This window comes from Nyctereutes procyonoides, unplaced genomic scaffold (genome assembly GCF_905146905.1).
Source record: "Nyctereutes procyonoides isolate TBG_1078 unplaced genomic scaffold, NYPRO_anot_genome, whole genome shotgun sequence".
Classification (NCBI taxonomy): Eukaryota; Metazoa; Chordata; class Mammalia; order Carnivora; family Canidae; genus Nyctereutes; species Nyctereutes procyonoides.
In genome coordinates, this window is record NW_026575049.1 from 31302689 (window position 1) to 31323746 (window position 21058).

At 48.9% G+C, this 21058-nt stretch overlaps 1 protein-coding gene across 4 annotated transcripts in view; it reads left to right on the plus strand.

Moving 5' to 3' along the window:
- LARGE1 (LARGE xylosyl- and glucuronyltransferase 1) overlaps nt 1-21058 on the plus strand; it is a 525183-nt gene that overhangs the window by 484233 nt on the left and 19892 nt on the right. For all 4 annotated transcript variants that reach the window (XM_055328305.1, XM_055328304.1, XM_055328306.1 and 1 more), the window contains exons 11-12: nt 1698-1861; nt 11882-12160. In XM_055328305.1, the coding sequence (XP_055184280.1) occupies nt 1698-1861; nt 11882-12160 (443 nt within the window). The remainder of the gene's footprint in view (nt 1-1697; nt 1862-11881; nt 12161-21058) is intronic.

The window sequence follows — 21058 nt, forward strand, 5'->3', positions numbered from 1 at the left end:
GAATACAGGAAGCTGAGCTTGGCTGGCCTTGCTCCCACAACTGAGGCAATTGTGGAGCTCCTGCCCTGCTCCAGGTGTGTCTCATCCTCTAGCAGGCCAGCCCAGGCATTCTCTCAGGGTAGTGGTAGAGGCGCAAGAAACACACACTTTCTCCTTGAAGCCTAGTCTCAGTATTAGGGCAGCATTGCTTCCCTACAGTTTTATTAGCCAAAGCAAGTCACATGACAAAGAGTAGAGATGTGGGAAGGGGTGAAGAATTGAAGGGATTAATGCACTCTTCTGCCATTGCACACGTCTTGAGAAATAAAGCTATAGCTTAATCTATCAAGACAATGGTTTTAACTGAGACAGGGTCATGAAGAAGTGAGTTAATATAATTCTTTTTTATTACACTATTGATTTGGAGATTTAAAATATATACATACACCTTTTTCTTCGAAAAAATGCTCTGTTACATTCAGCCAGGTTAGTAGCTCTAGCCCCACAAACTAAACTACATTCAACTATCTGCCATCATGTGATACACTAGGCTGATGTCACAGAAAGAATCTTGTAACCAGCCATGTGACCTTTAGTAAATTCAATTGAAATTGTTTGCATATGTTAAATCCGCCCATTCTAAGTGTATAGTTTGTTGACTTCTCATAAATGTATACACCCATGTAACAGTGGGTTACATGTAACACTGTAACCATGACATAGAACATTTCCATTCCACAAAAGACTTCTCTCCTGCTTTTTCTCAGTCCATCCACTCTGCCGCTACACATCCACTGATCTCATTTCTGTCCCTATTGAAGTCCTTTTACTTTTTCATTGCAAATCTTCATCTATAAAACAAGCAATGCAAATCTTCATCTATAAAACAAACATCTATAAAACAAGCATCACCCCTGCCTGGGAGGGACATGGTGGGGTTGGCATGACATGGTTGTATATTGGGCAGCTGCACATCCTCAGACAGATTTGCACATCCAGACAGATCTGGATATTGTGCATCTGCATATGCCGGTGTCACATGCTAGCTAAGTCCTTGTTTCTCTGTTGGCAGGTCATCCAGCTGTTACATTGGTTGGGGTAGGAAGGCAAGTAGAGCCACGTAAAGAACTTCTCTAGGCAGATTAAGGGAGCGGGACTTCCCAAGAGTTAGAAAGAAGAAAGAAAAGTGGATGCCAAGACTGATTAAACTTGGCTGAAATGAAAGGAACAGATTTTTAAATTTTGTCTTTGGGTTGGTCTTTTCAATACCTGGTACAGAGATTGAAGTCTGTAGCTCTAGACAAGAGAGAAACTCATGCAAAGGTACTGTTCCATTTGGATTTCGGTACCTTCTTCCCTGTTATTTGAAATTATTGTACTAAGTCACCTATCAAAGCATTTTTTTGTTTTTAAGGAGTTTCTGGTTGCTTATACATTTGTCATTGGTGAACACCATCATTCTCAGCCTAGACGGTGCTTCTTTCCGAGATGGCAAGGACAATTGCCCTTAATTATTGCTGTTTTAAAATTAAATTGCTAAATAAATAAATAACTAGCTAGCTAGCAGAGGAAACTAAGACCAGCGATCCTGTCCTCCTATGTTTGACCCTTCAACAAAATCCAGTGAATAATCAACTCAGCCAGAGGCAGGCTCCTAGCTCCCTGGAGCTTACCTTCTTGGTCCCATACCCCCCACCCCCACTTCTCCTACTTTTCAGCTCCAGAAGCAGCTCTCTGAACTTGATGAGGATGACCTGTGTTACGAGTTCCGGCGAGAGCGGTTCACCGTCCACCGAACCCACCTTTACTTCTTGCACTATGAGTATGAGCCCGCTTCGGACAACACGGATGTCACCCTGGTTGCTCAGCTCTCCATGGACAGGTAGGCAGACGGGTCCTGCCCTTCCCACAATCACTACCCTGCAGCTCTATACTGGGTCAAAGGGAAAAAGGAGAAATTACCTTACAGGCGTAGGCTTGGTTCACACTCCTCTTCCTCTCTAGCCCTGAAAACTAGGGGCTCTTGTCTTCTGGTGAGGGTAGTGGTTTTGAAAACAGAAGAATTGATTCTTAAAAATAGAGCTCTATGCAAATTACTTCAAGGAAAAGGGGTATAGTATAGGCAAATACATAATCTGGAAACCACTGTCACTGCTAGAAAGTAATTGCTATTTCTTTTCTTAGTATATCGATGAAACAAACATTCATCAAGCCTTTATCAGAAGTACTGACATGATCCCTGCCCTTACATGGCTTACACTCCAGTGCACTGATTCTCAGCTTTGGCTGGGGACAAATTGAATCACCTGGGGAGTTCTTAAAACAAATTCACCTTTGAACTCCATTGCAAACTAGTAAAGTAAGAATATTTGTGTGGTTGGACACTTTGGATTGTTTTATGCATGCCAGGGTTAAGAGCATGAGTATGGTGGTATGAACAGCAAGAAAATAGTTAAGTAAAATGATTATGTATAAAATGATTATAATTGTGATAAGTGCTTGGAACTGAAACTGATAATAACAATGTCAAGAGAAGGACCTTTTTTAGGTAATGTGGTCAGGGGAAATCTAAGGAGGGGCCATTTCTGCAAAGACCTAAAGGATGAGAAAAGGAGTCAGGAATGTGAGTTGCTGAGAAGAAGAAGAAAAAAATCCAGGTGGATAAAATAAAAAGTACAAAGGCCCTGTAGTAGAAAGGGGGTTCAGGGATCCCTAGGTGGCGCAGCGGTTTGGTGCCTGCCTTTGGCCCAGGGCATGATCCTGGAGATCCGGGATCGAATCCCACGTTGGGCTCCCTGCATGGAGCCTGCTTCTCCCTCTGCCTGTGTCTCTGCCTCTCTGTGTGTGTGTGTGTGTGACTATCATGAATAAATAAATAAAATCTTAAAAAAAAAAAAAAGAAAGGGGGTTCACATTCAAAAACATGATAGAAGATCAGTGGCTAAAGGATAGCAGGAAAGTGGCATGAGATTAAGATTATAGAACAAAGTCACCAAAACATTTGGATTTTATTCTCAGTGTGGTGAGAAGTTATCGAAGATATTTACACAAAGTTATATGATCCAATTTATGTTTTGGAAAGCATCTCTCTGGCTTCCAGGGGCTGCATAGATTCAGAGCCCAAGGTCATTCACTCAAGGCTGTACCCTTCTATACCTGGGTGTCCTGTGTGTCTCCCTCCCTCCCTGACCAGCTTTCTCTTCCATTTACACATAGCCCACAGTGGCTCCCTACCTCCAGTTTCCTTCATATCGTTTCCCCCTCAGCTCCCACAATTAGGGAGTTTGATTGGCTCATTTTCTCTGAGTCACCTCAGAGATGCCCATGCAGCCTGTGGACGTGATTCCATGGGACCGTTTCTAGGATTCAATGAGTTAATGGCTGTTAGGTGCCGAGAATAGTACCTGGCACGCTTGTTAAGTGTTCAGTAAATACCGCTGGTTATTAGTGGGGAGTGACTGAAGAATGAGCAAACCAATGAAGGAGCAAGTGCTCAGCCACAGAGAGGTTCACATATGGTAGGAAGTAGTGTAGGGGTTGCAAGGAGTGAGTGGAACCTTGCCTCCAGGAACATCTGGGGATGGGCCATGTAGAGCATGGCTTACAGAAGAAGACTCATCGCTTTTAAGCATCCCACTGTGTATTGGCAAATGCTCACTTGTGGGATTCAGTGGCTCCATCGGCGGGTGGTTTCCTGGAGGTTCATAGGCCTCAGAACTCCTCTGCAGGAACATGGTGAACTTGCCGAGCATAGCAGGTAGCAGGGAAAGACAAGCTGGGATGAGAGGGAAAAGCCCAGAGCTTCTTGCACCAGCTCCGTCCTGACCTGTATTGTGACCTCAAACAGGGTCTTCCCCTTTCCGTGGCCTCAGATTCCTAATCTGCAACATTCATGAGACCGCTTAGTAGGTATTGTATAAATATCTATTGCTGTGGTGTGCCAGGCTCTTGTGAAGTGGAGGATATTTATGAAAAGACCCAGTTTTTGCCTTCAAGGAGTATAAAGCGTACTCACGTCTCAGGGTATTAGTTACCTACTGTTGTAGAATGAATTGCCACAGACGTAGCAGCTTGAATAGCATTGAGTATCTTTCAGTTTGGGGGATCAGGAGTCTGGATGGGTGCTAGCAGGGTCCCCTGCTCTGCTCTCAGGACTACAGTCTAGGTGTTACCTGGGGCTGTGACCTCATGGGAGTCAGGGTCCACTTCTAAGCTCATTCTCAATTCTAAGACTGAGGTCCCCATTTCCTTGCTGGCTCTGGCTGGGGTCATTCTGAGCAGCAAGAGGCCACTCTTAGGTCTTAGCTTTGTGGTACTCTGACAGCATAGCAGCTTACTTCTTCAAACCCAGCAGGGGACTCTCTGCAGTCTGTCATATGGAAGCAGTGTTCCATCCCATTCCTGGGTTCGACTCACACTCAAGGGAGGGGGTTATACAGGATTGTATGCCATGGGGCAGGGGTTGTGGAGGCCACCTTAGAATTCAGCCTGCCACAGACAGGCAACAGATTCTTCCTGTAGAGAGATGCTGTGCTGGGAGCCCCTAGCCCGGCTAGGGGGTGGACAAAGAAAGAGACAGGCAGTGTGTCCGAGAAGAGGTTGCCTGCTTGAGTTGGAGGCTGAGTAGATGGGAGGTGGAAAGCACACGGGGAGAGAAGGTGGGTCCCCAAGGTGGAGCAGGCAAAATAGGGAACAAAGAGGCCACCAGGCCCACTGAGAACACAGGCTCTAGTGTGGTTGGAGCTTACGGCATAGGTGAGAAAGTGGAGAGTAGATAGGATGACAGAGGGTGTTGGAGAAACCAAGGCAGGTGGCCCCCTGCCGGCTCAAACCTACCTGGCTCCCAGTGAGGCTCCATAAGGGACTGACCTATAGACCAGAGCCCCAGGGTCACCCCAAACTTCGCTATCTGGATTCTCACCCAGCCTTCAGTGTGGGTGCACACACTCTCCCACCAAGCAGCACTTGAGTGAGCTGGCCATGACAGACCTCTCTTCCCATTGCTTCTCCCTTCTCCTGTATGCCATTCCAAATGAAAATAAAATCTAATCCTTGAGTTTCATGCTGAATGATGGTTTAGATGAGTCGTCTGTTCTCTGGGCAACACAGATGCACCTCAGTCCCCTCAGATGAAGCTCACGTCCTGTAATCTGCCCAGGTGAGTGAGTTCCAGATAATTCCAGGTTCTCACGTCTCAGAGCATCCCTGGTTTTCCTTGGTCCCATTCATGCCTCCTATTAATACATTCCTTTTATCAATAAAATATGGTGAATCTAGATTAGTAGCCAGTGAGTACCTCCAAACTCAGGAGAAAATAGAAGAGACAAATCTGACATATTTTCTAATCAGAATAAAGTAGCCTGACCTTGAATAATTTGGTCCCTGGAGTCAGACACTGTAGGGTCTTTGTGGCTCTGCCACTTCTTGACCTTGACCTTTGGACAAGTCACCTCTCCAGGCCTCGGTTTCCTCATCTATAACCTGGAAATGACAATGACAGTAGCTCCCAGCTAAGGTTGGTGTAATGATCAGATGAGATCATACACAGCCAGGACTTAGCCCCGACATACAGTCAATCAGAGGCTCCCTATCATTGATAGCATCATTGGCCAAAATCTTAATATTTGTGGACACTAGACTTACAGACAAAGAACTCTGGGTTCAAATCCCACTGACTTCTTTACTACTCAGCTGGTGATCTTGGGCAAGTCCTGACACCCTTGCTTATCTTTCTCCTTCTACAGAGTTAAAAATATTTGCCTCGTAGAGTCCTAAGATTAAATGAAAAGACTGCCTATGAAGGCCCTTGGCATATATTTGCATTCAATAAATATGTACAGATCTGAGAACTTTGACCACTGCATCTGCACATGGTAGGTATTTAGAAGTAAAGTGAGGGGTGCCTGGGTGGCTCAGTTGGTTAAACATCTGCCTTTGGCGCAGGTTACGATTCCAGGGTCCTGGGATCGAGCCCCACATCAAGCTCTCTGCTCGGCCAGGAGCCACCTCTGCCTACCACTCTGCCTACTTGTGCTCTCTCTGTCAGATACATAAATAAAATCTTCTAAAATAAAATATTTTTTTAAGGAGCGATAAAGTGATATAGGAAAACAAAAAGAGAAATATGTGAGTTCAAAGTCCAGTTGAACCACTTACTAGCTATTTGAATTTGGACAAGATTCTTAGGCTTTTTGAGCTTCATCTTATCTGTGAAGTGGCAATGATACTGTCAAGGTCACAGATCGATGTCTAGATTTTATAAAATAAGAAGCTCTTAAGTGACCAGTAGGTAGTAGGTCTACATTGAATATTAGTTTCCCTTCCCTTAGTGTTTTTTTTCCCCCATGCTAGCTATAGAATTCACAATCTGGAATTTATAGACAATTAGAAAGAAAAGTTTTTAAATTATTAACACTCCAAGTCCATCCTTCTGTATACAGTTGCCATCAATAAAAGGATACAAGCAAAACAGAGCCCCTCCTTCTAGTGCCAGCTAGAAGCATCCTCCTGGCTGGAGCTGCAAGACACTGGCAGGACCTTCCCTCCCAACCTTCTTAAAGGGAAACCCAGGCCCCCCTCATATCTGCCACAAACACTAACCACAGAAGCCTTCCCTTCAAAGCACACCCATCCCTCAGGATGGCAGGCACACAGTCCCCCTTAACACATTGTGACAAGTATTGCCATCCTGACAATACCCCAGAGAGCCCAAGGAGTTCCACACCCTAACGAAAGCTGCTTAGCAGGACATAATAAAAAAATATAGAGCAGTACCACAAGCTGATGGAGATGGTAGGAATCCCTCCTTTCGCTCCATCCTACACATCCAATTATGATGCAGCAGGCTGATTGGTGCCTGTTGGATTGATTTTTAATTGAAGAAACATTTCGGGTGTGTTTGTAAACCTTTGAGTCAGAAGTAGGCCCTACGTGAATGCCACAGTGAATTAGGGGAGCCGGCGCACAGGCTCCTATGCCTGGCTCCCTCTAGAATTCCGTTCAGAAAGAATGAACGTCGCCTGCTACAGCTGTGCAACCAGCAGGTCTCCCCCACTCCCAGCATGCAGGAGACCGCCCTCCCATCCCAGCCGCAGATGAGGATGGTGGATAGGACAGAGGGGGCTGGCCGGGAGGGATCCTGGCCACAGCATCCTTGCCACCTGGCCAGGAGTCGCTTGCTCTTTCATATTCCCTTTGACAAAGTCATTGAGGTACTAAGTACTGGTCCAGGGAATCATGTGGTCTTCTCTATTTCCTGTGAGTGGAGGAAAGAAAATGTTAGCTGAGGTAAAGGCGGCCATGCTTCAGATCACCCAGGAGCTTGTTAGTGATACAAATTCTTGGTCCCACCCAGACCTAGTGAACGGGAACCTCTAGAGGGGAACCCAGGAATCTGTGTCATAGTAAACCACCCAAGTGATCTTGAGCATGCTTAAGTTAGAAAAGCACCGCTCTAGAGAGTGATCAGTAACTCCTTCCCCATGTAACAGCCAGAGTGATCTTCTAAAAAATAGATCTTCCTTAAACTTATGGTGGATGGGGTTATAGACCAATAAACCCATCATAAGCTGAAAATATTATAAATTGAAAATGCATTTAATACACCTAACCACCTACCAAGCATCCTAGCTTAGCCTCGCCAACCTTGAACGTGCTCAGAACACTTACATTGGCCTGCAGCTGGATAAATTCGTCTTAACACAAAGCCTGTTTTATAACAAAGTGTTGGCTATCACATGCAATTTGTGGAATACTGTATGGGAAGTGAGAAACAGAGTAGCTGGCTGAGTGCAGAATGATTGTCAAGTGTATCAGTTGTCAACCCTTGTGATCGAGGGGCTGACCGGTAGCCATGGCGGCTGCTGCCCAGCACCAGAAGAGAACATCCTACTGCATATTGATAGCCTAGGGGAGAATGCAAATTAAAAACTCAAAAGCACAGTTTCTCAATGCATATCACTTTCGCACCATCGTAAAGTTGAAAAATTGTTAAGTCAACCCATCATAAGCTGGGGACCATCTGTATATCAGGTCAATGTCTTTAAAACTCCCCAATAATTTCCTCCTGTATTTAGAATAGTAGTACAGCTGCGTGCTCTGGCCTTCCCTGCCCCATAGGACCTGGCCCCTCCAACTCCTCAACATATTCTTTCCCTCTGCCCCCCTCACTCACCCATCTTCCCTCTCTTCTTGCTTCAACATACTACACTCGGTTACCCCAAGGCCTGCTCCCTCTCCTTGGAAAGCTTCTTGCCCACACTTCTTCAAGGCTGGGTCCCTCTCCTGATCCAAGTCTCAAATTCATGGCCCCAGTAGACCTTCCCTGGCCAGCCCTCAGGGTTACTCCATCCTATTTCCTGTTCTCCTTGCCTCTTCAGCCCTTTGCTCCCTCTGAATTTTCTCGGTTTGTTCTGTGTCTTCTCCCTCCAGAAGAAGGAAGCTCCAGAAGTGCAGGAACCCTGTCTTTCTTGTTCATCCTAGGGTCCAACACATAATCCATACCTCGTATATATTAAATAAATATCTGTTAGGTGGGTGCATGTTTGAGAGGCAGAAATAGAACCTAAGGAAGAAATTAGAGCTGCCATATATTGAGTACCTGCTGCATATCTCATGGTAAGTAGGCTTGCCCCATGGCAGTAGTCACAAAGTTCCTTGAGCACCTAGGGTCAAGCCCCAGCAAATAAGCACTGCTTAACACTTCTTGTGTCCTGTTTGAAGCAAGTGACATGGCCATCCCAGAATCAGTATGAGGAGTATCACCAGAGGGTATAGATTGAGAGACAAGAATGATTTGTTGCCATTTTGTGATCTACAGAGGCATTGTTGTCTGCACTGTGCACATGTAGAAATGGAAGCCCAAAGAACCATCATCCCTTGCTCAGGAATGCTGACACAGCTCAGAGTTCAGACCCACTTCTGCGTAACCCCAGAGCCCACAGTTGCACCTCCATACCATGCAATCTGCCCTGCTCTCATCAGCTGCCTTGTAGGGAGTGAGTTCCCCATCCTAACAGAGGCCAACTGACATTCTAGAATTCCTTCCAACCCAGGCTTGTAAGTTTCAGACTTAGCTCTTTCCCTGCCTGCTCCCTTGTCCTCAGACAGAGCACACGAGGCTTCCTGTCTCAGTAGGCTCCCTGGGGCAGCCCTGGCTTATCTAGACCTTCCTGACATCTCTTTGGCCTTTCCTGAGCCTCTGCCCTCCTCTTCCTAGTGTGAAGTGATGGTGGCCCTTCCGGGAAGTGGAGAAGAGCATGAGATGGAGAGTTGGGGCCACGGGTCCTAGTGCTAACCAGCTCTCCCATTCACTCGCTGAGGGCTCTTCAGCAAGCCATGCTCCCTCTGAGGCTGAGCTGCTTTCTCATAAAGATGGCATAATCAATTCTTTCCAAACTGAAAATTCGGTAGCTTAGGTTCACCTTTGTCTCTCGAGACCCTCTCTGTCGTCTCCAATCCTTGCTGTGCCAGGTACTTTATCTGCCAGAGTAAAAGACCAAAGAGCGACTCAGCCCAGAAATGCAGACAAGAGCCGCAGGAGAAGAGTTTAGGGCACAGGTGTGGGGAGACACAACCAAGAGAAGGCTCAAGAGAGCAGTGGGTCTTTGAAGCAGACCCCCCGGGAGACTGAAGAGGAGGAGGAATGGGAGGGAATGCACAGAAGCCAAGCCCAAGGGGAGAACACATTCATGTTTGGGGACACGGGCAGCCAAGAGAAGATCCTTGGGGACATTAGTCCCAGCCTGCGAGCAGTCTGTGTGGAACATTGGTCTGGTTCTGGGCACTGGGTTCCAACAGACCGGGGTGTCAGTCCAGCTCCCCACCTTTGTAGCTCCGTGCCTTGGAGGAAGTCACTTCACCTCCTTGGGCCTCTCTACCTGTGACACAGTGATGAGAATCTCAACGTAAGGGAGTTGGTGTGAATGTTGAAAGCAGTCCCAGTGGAAATGCGGCCGGCACACTCCATGCCGCAGAGAAACGGTAGCGATGTTCTGTGTGTCGCTGTCAGATTTTCTGTGTTAACCATCATTACAGTAAACCTCGGCCTGGCGCTGTTGTTCGGGTCCCGGCAGGAAGCTTGATTTTGAGGGAAGAGAGGTCAGAAAGCTTGGGGCTGGTGGCAGACAGGCAGGCGTGGCTGGGTCGTCCTCCCTCTTTGTTCACAGAGGTTCCACGGAACACCTGGCACCACTTCCAGTAAAGCCCACACGGCTGTGATGTTTGCTGTGGCAGCACCTGAGAACCTGGAGTATTTCTAAATGCGTCTCTGTTCTGATGCTTAAACCCTTGGCAGAGCTTGCTCCCTGCTCAGAAAACTCGGACACAGAGTTAAAATCCCAGGCAGTGGGCTCTCCACCGTGGGGGCTGGCCTCTCTCCCTCCACCAGACACGCATGCCTCCCACAAGGGTGTCCCCCCAAATGCACAGCCCCCTCCACTCCATAGACAGTGGAAGTGAGGTGTTGGTCATTCAAAACCCCCGATTCTCTGAGCCCAGCAGAGGGCCGGGCCTGTGGCAGAAGCCAAACACAAATTTCAGGCAAAGTAGGCATTGTGGAGAATGCAGAGCCTCTCAGAAAACTGGCTCCAGTCAATCTGATTATTAAGTGTTATAAAGTATGAGAAATGGAGGGCATTTTACCCTCACAAATCTCGTAATCCTCCGTCACGAAAGAGGAAACAACTCCTGGCTATAGCAATTCACAGAATTACCAAGAGGAAACTCTGAAAGTCCATCGAGAAAGCCATTGATAGAAGATAGGTGTGCCCATTTTCTTTTGTTTAGAAGCAGGGAAATGCATGGAATCTATTTCCTGGTAATTGTCCGGAGAAAGTGGGCATTCCTACCGGGAGACTGCTGATTATGTACCTCTTGCTGGGCAGGGTAAAAAACTGAAATAGGCTTTTGCTGTGTCTGAACCGTAGATCCTACCTGCCAGGCACTTCCAAAGCCTTTGGAGGAAAAAAAAAATCTTCATAGATTTCTCTTCAAGCATTTTTGTAGAATCTTCTCCATTAGAAGCACCTTTTGTCCCACCCTCTCCCCCCGGGCTCTTCTTCCCCCTGCCATAATCCTTGGCACGGTGCCTGTCTCGTAGCCTCACAAAATCGGCAGGGACCCTGGGGCAGTAAAGGACTCTGACAAATGAAGACAGCATCACGCCAGGCACGCTTTTGTCCCAAGCATTCACGTGTTTTCCTGTTCCCTTGCCAAATACCCAGTGTTCTCGTTTGTTCTCACTGTCTCCAAGGCCCTGGCCCGGTACCCGTCTGTACAGGTCTGGTCCACGTCCAAGAATCCAAGCTGACCAGACATCTGGATCCCCAGTTTCTCCATCAGGGAAATGAGGGAAATGACAGCCATGCGCAGGGTCGTTAGGGGAGTTCTGGAAAGGGTCTGGTGCATAGCTAATGATCACAGTTATTATCACTCATGCTTTAATGCTCCCTGTAACTTACGGCCTCACTTTGGTTAAATCTTCTATGCCTGGTCACTGCTTTAGAAGAGCAGTACAGCTGTTGTTCATCTTTGCTGAGAGAGGAGAGGCATAGGACTTCTGAGCTGGAAGGGGATCTTTACATCATTTAGTGTCATTGTCCCGCCCGCCGTGAGAAGAGGAGTAAAAGGGAAGGCTTCTAGTGGGATGTGATTCTGTCAGTATCCCACCTTCATTTGGAAGCTGATAGAGGCAAGAACCAGCAAGATAAGTGTTTGGATGCCCCTTTTCCAGATAAAGGAGCTGAGGTTTGGGGATTTGCCCCCCCATCATGCAGTGATTACTGTTAGAACTGGGATATGAATTTGGAGCTGGTTGACCAGGTATCTGTGGAGGTAGACTCTTGCCCCAGGAGGCTGGTGCATGGACTGGGTCCCCGTGGCTCACCTTACCTGTCTCTTCCAGGCTCCAGATGCTCGAGGCCATCTGCAAGCACTGGGAGGGACCCATCAGCCTGGCCCTCTACCTGTCGGACGCCGAGGCACAGCAGTTCCTCCGCTACGCACAGGGATCCGAGGTGCTCATGAGCCGCCACAACGTGGCCTACCACATCGTGTACAAGGAGGGCCAGTTCTACCCTGTGAACCTGCTGCGCAACGTGGCCATGAAGCACGTCGGCACGCCCTACCTGTTCCTGTCTGACATTGACTTCCTGCCCATGTATGGGCTCTATGAGTACCTCAGGTAAGGCCCGGGAGGGGGAACGTAGGCTCATGCAGTGCCAGGACTAGAACGCTCCCAAGGATGGTCCTCCAGTCCAGGACGGGCCCTGCCCAAGTCCACCCAGAGATAGAGCTCTTCCTGCCAGCTTTGGCTGGGCCATCGTGTCCTCATTTCCCTGAACAGGCTGGAACCCCACTTTGCATACTGAAATGGTAGGGGCAGAACGTGGTCTCAGAAGCCTCTCTTCTGCTCCCAGTCTAATGCTCTTTCTGTAGCTGCTATGAAAACGTGTCATCCCTCCCCCAGTTTTGGATCAGATGACCTTCATCTAACCATTCTGGAAAGATCACTGCCTATTCTGTAAAACAAATCAAAGTCATGGTGAAGGCTAGCATTTATTGAAGTGCTTGCTGAGTGCCAGGCACTGTTCTAAGAGCCTGACAAGTAGGAGTCCATCCCCACCCACTGCAGTCCCTATGCCGGCTACTATTATTATCATTTTCTGGACGGGCATGTGTGGGGCTGAGATCGTGAGCTGTCAGCCCCAGGTTACACACCCTCGGAAGTGAGGGCTGGGGGCAGCCAGTCCTGCCTGCAGAGCTATATGCCGCATGGCTGTCTCGGCTACCTCTGTGACTCTGCAATGACCCTTCCCAGCTCTGCCCACGCGGAGGGGCAGGCATCCAGTGGCTGGAGAAGGCCCTCGACTCGGGGGGGGGGGGGGACAAGAAGGCTGTGTGGGGAGTGTAGCATTTACTATGGAATAACAACCAATCTGAACTGAAAGGCACTGCTGAATTCATATGGCCCTGAAGTCCCCGTGTGGGTAAACTGAAGTCACAAGATGGAAGTCAAGACGTAAATGATCAATTTTTTTTTTTTAATCCTTTGCCGCTGGCTTTTGTCAGCGTGAATTATGTCTGCTACCTGGTGAGTGCTTGCCCGGAACCAGGTACCAGAAGACGTGGTTTGCACATATTTGTTATCCTGCTGGATCTACACACCAAGCCCAGAAGGCAGGCGTGGTCACCCCGTGTCACTGTGGGAACGGGGAGGCTCAGCGCAGCACAGACCACGTGGCTTGCTCCCGGGCTTGGGCAGCGCCTGGCAGACCCCGGTGGGCTCGCGCACTGCTTCCTGTTTGGCTGGCTGCTCTGGGGTGACTGACCGTCCCCAACGGGGCAGGAGAAGGGCTCCGTCTCTCCCGCTGTCTTGCCCTCCTTCCCTCTGTGTGTCTGTCTCTCAGCCTTCCTCTGTCTCTGGCGCTCTCCCTCTTAAAAGAGCCTCTTCCTCCAAAAGACTGGACACCTCTAGTCCGGAAGCCAGAGCGCAGGTGCAGGGTGAGGCCCCCGCCCTGCTCTCCAGAGCCAGGGAAGGCAGCCTGTGTCCTCCGTCCGCTTTTCTGAGCCCCGCTTCTTTCCAGGTTATCCTGGGACCTCGGAACTTCAGCCCCTCCCTCCCCTGCGAGCAGGAGGGCCCTTGCGGCCTGGCCTCCCTCTGTGTCAGCATGACCGCGGGTCAGGGCGGCGGGAGGTGGGCTTCCCAAGGAGCATGGGCTGTGACTCCCCGGGTGATGCGGGCCCTGGGCTCCGGGAGCCAGCCGAGCGCCCTCAGCTCCTGCCGGGCCGCCGAGCCCCAGTGTGGGGTGAGGGCGCCCCCGTGTGGCCAGACCTCCCTTCAGAGCCCGATTCCGGGAGCTTCTGAGGCCTCCAAACACACACAGCCTGCAGGAGCACCAGCTCTGGGAGTCCAGGGAGGGGGGGGTCCCCCAAAAAGAACAGATGGTGGGGGCGAGGGCCACCCTCCACCGAGAAAAGAGAAGCTTGAAGATCAGGCTGCGGCCCATCCTCCCCGTGCGGGGCTCTTCTGCAGGAGCGCCTCAGGGGCCTTCATTCCTGGGAGTTCGGGGTGAACTGGCCCCCTCTTAACAATCTGTGGTCTGCTCCCCGCCTCCAAGCACTATCTTATTATTTTACCTCATGGGCCTCATGTTTCAAAAAAACATCACAGACGAACAGATTGTTTCTATGTTCTAGTCCTATGTTTTATTGATCAAAGATGCTCTTAATCTCTAATCAAGACCTTACTCAAGAGGAGATAACCAGTGTCGCCTACTAATTAACATGTTCTTAACGCAGAGTCACCTGAGGCTTGGGTGGCCTTTGCCACCTTGTTACGGGGAGCTGCGTGGTTCCCCTCAGGGATTTTAAAATATTGCTCATTGCTCCTAAAACTCTGTTGCTGTCTTCACAGGCCCTATAGAAGTCCAAGACCCTACCCTGAATGAGAAGAAACGATCTTGTCCAGTCTTCCTTTTTTAAAAATTCCAGTAGAGTTAACGTAGTGTAATATTAGAGTCAGGTGTACAATATAGCAATTCAACACTTCCACACATATAACACTTCCACTCATCACAGCAAATACATTCCTGAATCCCCATCACCTGGTTCACCCCCTCCTTCCCCACCCCTCCCCCCACTCCTGCCACCCACCTCCCTCCTGGTAACCAGCTTGTTCTCTACAATTAAGAGTCTGTTTCTTGTTTTCCCTCTCCTTCCTCCCACCCCCATGTTCATCTGTTTTGTTTCTTAAATCTCATATATGAGTGAAATTATATGGTATTTGTCTTTCACCAACTAACTCACTTTGTTTAGCATTATACTCTCTAGCTCCATCCGTGTTGTTGCAAATGGCAAGATTTCATTCTCTTTTATGGCTGAATAATATTCCATTGTGTACATACACCACAACTTCTTTATCCATTGACTTTTGACGGACCCTTGGGCTGCTTCCATAGTTTGGCTGTTGCAAATAATGCTACTATAAATGTAGGGGTGCATGTATCCCTTTGGATTAGTGTTTTTGTATTTTGGGGATAAATACTCTGCAGTGTGATTGCTAGATCATAGAGTCACTCTATTTTTAACTTTCTGAGGAGTCCCCATCCTGTTTTCCACAGTGGCTACACCAACAGGGCAAGAGGATTTGCATTCCCACCAACAGAGCAAGAGGATTCCCCTTTCTCCACATCCTCGCCAACACCTGTTGATTTTAGCCATTCTGACAGGTGTGAGGTGGTATCTCACTGTGGTTTCAATTTGCAGTTCCCTGATGATGAGTGACGCTGAGCAGATTGTCATGTGTCTGTTGGCCAGCTGGATGTCTTCTTTGGAGAAATATCTGTTCATGTCTTGTGCCTGCTTTTTTTAGTTGGATTATTTGGTTTTTGGGTGTTGAGTTGTATTGTCCAGTCTTCTTGGTAAAGTACACATATGGAAACTGAGATTAGAGAATCCATAACTTGTCTGTCATAGAGTAAAAAGGCGTTGTGACTTTCCTTATTCTTCTTCTGCTCCATCCTTAGTATCCATTCATTTTTCGTTCATTTAGTGGGTAAACTTTTATAAGGCACCTACTACTATGTAACCCCATATCTGTGAACCACAGAGATAGGACATCCTATCCCAGGGCAGACAGACCAACAGGAATGACAGTTAATGAAAGATGCACAGTTTTTACGTTCTGTGGTGGGGGTGTCCCCTGCCAATGGAATTCACCTCATCTGGAGGTGGAAGGAAGGGACATCCTGAAGAGGTTAGATCCAAACGAAGGCTGTGTTGGAGTCCGCCAGTGGAGATTGCCAAGTTCCAAGCAGAAGGAGCTGTACTTTCCAGAGGGGCAGGGTGGCTAGAGCCTTGATGGGGAGAAGAGCAAGAGATGATGTGGCCAGAAATGTAAGCTGCGGTGGGTCCCACAGGATTTCTGATAAAATATTCTGAGTGTGGACTCAATGAGGGAGGAGAACAGTGGAAGATCACTGAGAGAATGGGCAGATTAAGTGTTCATTTCAGGAAGATCATTCTGGTTGCTTTGCAAAGGATCAGAATCAGCAGGGCCAGAGGAAGGGGGATAAGTGAGGAGACTGTTGTGTTAATCCAGGCAAGAGGCACCAAGAACCTGATGCAGGGATCAGAAGCAATAGGGATCAGAAGCAGCAGGTAGACGGGCCAGTGAGATTTGACAGCTGAAGTCAGTAACTGCCTGCAACAGTGTCTGGACTTTGAAAGGGAAGACGGGAATCACTTCCCAGTGCTACCACCTGAGTCTTCTTCCTTTGTAAAGCCTGCACCCAGAAGTCCTGCTTGGTTTGGCCTGTCTCTCATGCCGCCCACCTCTTGATATGCTGTGCCCGTGTCTGTCCTGGATTGAGCGAGATTACATGGCATTGACTTTGAGCGTTAGGGTGGACAGGATGCTTGCTGAGGCCCAGGAATCCTGTTCCTGCCCACCCTATGGGCCATGGTGAACTGTGTGACTTCCAGAAATTCTGTTTTTTTTTCCCAACCCATTTCCTCATTGTCAAATTAAGAAATGAGTTTATATCAGGAGCCATAAATGCAGACACCCTCAGGGGCCAGAACCTTGGCCCAAAGGAGCCAAGAATGCTGAGTGTGATTCTCTAGAGAGACCGTGGCTACCATCTCAGGCTCCTGGCTTCTCTCTACTTCTGCCATGGCATGATCGCTCTGGGGAGAGGAGGCAGCAGGGCTAAGGTCCTCATTTTTGTTTTTTAAAGATTTCATTGATTTATTTTAGAGGGTGGGAGAGCATGTGAAAGGGGGGGTTGGGGAGGGGGGAGAAGCAAAGGGAGGGGAACAAGAACAAGCGGCCTCCCCTCTGAGTGTGGAGCCCACGGCAGGGGTCAGTCCTACCACCCTGAGATCATGACCTGAACCAAAACCAAGAGTCAGATGCTTAACTGCCTGAGCCACCCAGGCCTCCCAATCCTCATGGTTTTTTAAGAGGAGCTGGAAACTTGGATTTCTGTGTTTTAATTTTTAATATTGACAACTAGTTTTGAAAAAAACACTATTGAGCCCAGACCAAATATGTCTTCAGGCTGAAAAGAACCTCCCACTCCCATCCTGTGCCACTAGTTTGTGACCTCTGACCTAGATAATTCCTAGGCACCAGAATTTTGAGAACTGGTAAGGAATATGATTCTGTCTGAAGCCCCAAATAGGCATGCACCCTTACTTTCCTATGAAGGTAACCATATTGGCTTGCCATTGGCTTATGGAAAATTTTCTTTCAGTGAGTGGGATGCACGTGTTTCTGATCCAAATACTAAAAGTGGTTGTGCTTCGTGACCAGTATTATATCGTGAGTTGGGGATGAGATTAAGGGTACTGTTCACCATGAGAGCCATGGACCCTCTTGGAGACTTTTTTGGCATAGATACCCAACAAAATGCTCTACCCAAACTCTGTCAAGATGTTAATATTACAAATGATGGTATAATTTATTGAGCTCTTCACATGTGCCAACAACCCTGCCAGCTGCTTTGTAAGAATTACCTCTGTGGTTGACACTTCTCTGAGAAGTAACTGTTATCACAGGTGGCCAGATTGAGGCCCCAGAGAGGTTAAATACTCATGTCAGAGGAGGAAAGTGGACTGCCCTCTATGACAGCCTGCTCCCTCTGGAAGGGGCCAGATCACACTCAAAACCCCAGGACACCTGAGCAGGCTGACGGGCAGCCCTCTCCCTGGACCCCCCCCAAACGATCATATCGCCCTTTGGGGGGGGACCTACCTGCTTTCTCAAAAACAGTTCAGCATCATAGCTCACTCAGCGGTTGCTTAGCAGCCAGCTAATATTACAGCAAAAACAAACAGATCAATTGGAAAATAATGAAATCAGTTATTCGTGTGGACACAGCGGCAGAGTTTCACTAAAAACTCTCCTACCCCTTTGCCGGTTTCTTCCAAAGAAGAAACTTGTAGATGTGTGGCTTTCACTGGGTTTCAGAAATGTCAGGAACGATCCAGCAGGGCGTGGCTGACCTGCACATGAATCCAGGTTCTGGCACACCTTCCCCGCGTGTCCCTTGGGCAGCTTACTTAGTCTCTCCAATCCTCTGTTTTCTCAATTAATAAAGGCGCTAGTAATAACCTCTCGCAAGGGGATAGTAGGCACTCACCTGGGGTGAATTATCTGTCCCTCACAAAGTTCAGACCCCTACCGGGCCAGGCCGCCACCCCACCCCCTCCCATTGCAGACTGCCAGCTTTAGTATAGCCGGGTAACTTCACATAACCATCACAGCTTTTTTTTTCTTATAAGATGAGAAGCTGTATACTTAGGCTCATTTATCTGAAAAAATATGTAGTGAGTACTGTTACGTGCCAGGCAGTGTGCTGCATGGTGACAGTGCTGTCCCTGGAGTCATTCAGACCTGCCTTTCAATGCCAAAAACTCCTTACTCATCATTTAGTTGACCTTCAGAAAGGTGCTTAACTGTTTTTGCCAAATGGGGATAATACTACTTCTTCCCTCTTCAGGTCCTGGGAAAATTAAACGAAATAGTATTTGGAAAGCACCTGGCACGATGCCTTACAACATGCCTCATTCCATGACATTGCACAGCTGCCATGGCCCTGCCCTGGGTGCTGGCGCTGTCACAGTGAGCAGGACAGGCTGGTAGGTTCCTGCCGCATGAGGGTTACGTCCTAGGGGCCACTGTCAACTTGCAGTTGTTGCTGCTGTTCTTGTTACCAATACAGAAACAAAGAGAAAAGATACAGGAGCTCAGACTCACTAACAGATGACCCCGTGTGGGTGGACAGGGATGGCCTTGAAAAGACATGGATGGTGATGGGCATGAAGGACTAACAGGTGTAAAGGCGTGATATATTTTGACATTTTCAAAGAATGTTCCAGAATGGCAGAGGAATCGAAGGTGGAGTGTAGAGACAGCTCCTCTCAGCTAGGACATTGCATATCCATGAGACTGGGCAGGCTTCCCACCTTTCTCACTAATCCTGCAGAATCTTCATCTTTGTTCAATGCCTGAAGCTTAAAACATCTGCTCTGCTTTGCAAATGTCGCCTTTGCTTTCTAGGGGACACGCATGCCACCCTGCATGGAGACTATATTCTGACGGTGTGCAGGAATGACAAATTTTGGTTTCATTCTGTTCTCTCCAGGATGATGGCTCACCAGCCTCCCCCATCAGATTTCCCCTGGCACACACAGCTGCTCTATAAATACTTGTGAAATGAGTGCTGAAATCTGAACAAGACCAGGTAGAGGTAGCACCAGGCACGGCCAACTGGCTGCCTCCCAAGAGCCGTTACTAGGTGGCACTTCCACGGGTTAATTCATCATTTTAGTTCTGCTATCTTGATAACATTTAACGTTTACTGGGCACGTGCTATGTGCCAAGCACGGTGACAAGCACGTTGCATGCATCTTGTCATTTAACCTCATATTAGAGACGAGGTGGTTTCGACTAAGTAGCCTGCCCTCAGGCATGACATTGCCAAGAGGACAATTCACTTATCATGGGGTTATCTGAGGTGTTCTACACCTAACCTGTTTATTGATCCCATTGCCTGACGGGCCCATCTCCACCACCACCATGATGGCCATGACCATTGTCATGGGTCGTATTGGTCAAGTGCATCTCATGCATTGAAGAACCGCCTCTTCGTGAGATAGCCCATTAATCCTCATACCCTGCCCCACACACAGGAGGAGAAAACTGTGGCACAAGGTATAAGTTGGTGCAGGGCACCTGCTGGTGAGTGTCCAGCTGGGACCTACATCCGGGCCACCTGCCCCAGAGCTGCCCTCCAGACTTTGGGGGTCTTGACTATCCTCGCATAATCCACGGCAGGCACCTAACGCAGAGCCAGCACACAGAGCACTCCGATGTGTGGCCCTGGTTGCTCACAGCATGGAGCCAGCGGGGTCCTTAATCAAGGGTGAATAGGGATGTGGCGGGTTACACGAGGTGATGAATACGGACAGAGTCCCTGACAGAGCACGGCGCTGTAACCCCAGCTGTTCGGGGTTTCTAAAATTTGCCCCCAAAGCTCATTCTAAGCTTCCCTTTCTTCCTCCCCCCTCTCTGACTGACAGGCTATCTCCCTGGATATGTTAATACCATGCATTTAGGATCTTGCTGGGGCCTGGGAGCACCCCCGGGCTCTTCAGATGACTCTTCCCATCTCCGACCTCATCCATTATGTGTGTATTTTACAGTCGCACTCTCTGTGGGCAGCCTTCTCACCCTCATTTGCAAGTCTTTGCTGTTGCCCCCACACACCTCCTGGAAGCCTGTCTGCCAGGAACTCATTTCCTAGGCAACTGTAATTGAGGCTGAGGCTGCGCACACCCTGTTACCTGCCTCTGTGTTCAGGGAGGAAGCAGGACCGGCGGTGCTAGGGCCGGCCTCCGGTTACGGGGCGCAGGTGGCTGGCACTGCAGCACTCTGCTCCCTCCTCGCCCCGGCCCGAGGGAGGCTGGTGGTCGGATGCGGCCCGGGCTCCCTGCTGGAAAGCCATGCGTATCTAGTGCTGTTGAAGCTGGGCAGTTTCAGGGGTGGGGGGCAGCCGGAGACGGGGCCTCTGCTCGCCTCCCCGAGGCATACACGCACACATGCACACGTGCGTGTGCACGGATGCCCTTCCTTGCCCTCCCGGGTTGGGTACATGTGTGGCCGCATCCGCCTGCTGCTCCTCACCATCTGCCAGCTCGCTCACGGGTTGGGTTTGCACCCTGCCCACACACTCGTTCCAGGAAGAAGCCAAAATCAGAAAAGGGTGGGTGAGTCTCAGACGTGCGCCTCAGCCTTCTCCTCCAGCAGGGATGGCCTCAGCCGCGCCCATGTCCTCCTGGACGACATCACAGGACAGTGGGAGTGCACGGCAGCCTGTGAAGGGACAGGAAGGAAGGAGCGCTTCACAGGCGCCTTCTGTGTACCAGGTGCTGGGCTAGCTGCTCGACACATGCTCCTCTTTCTGTGACCACCCAGTCAATGCTCAGAGCTTTCATAAGCGGGAAGATTAAAATGCAGAAGATAAATGTGCCCACAGGCCCTACAGATTAAGTGGCAGGACTACAGTTTCAACCC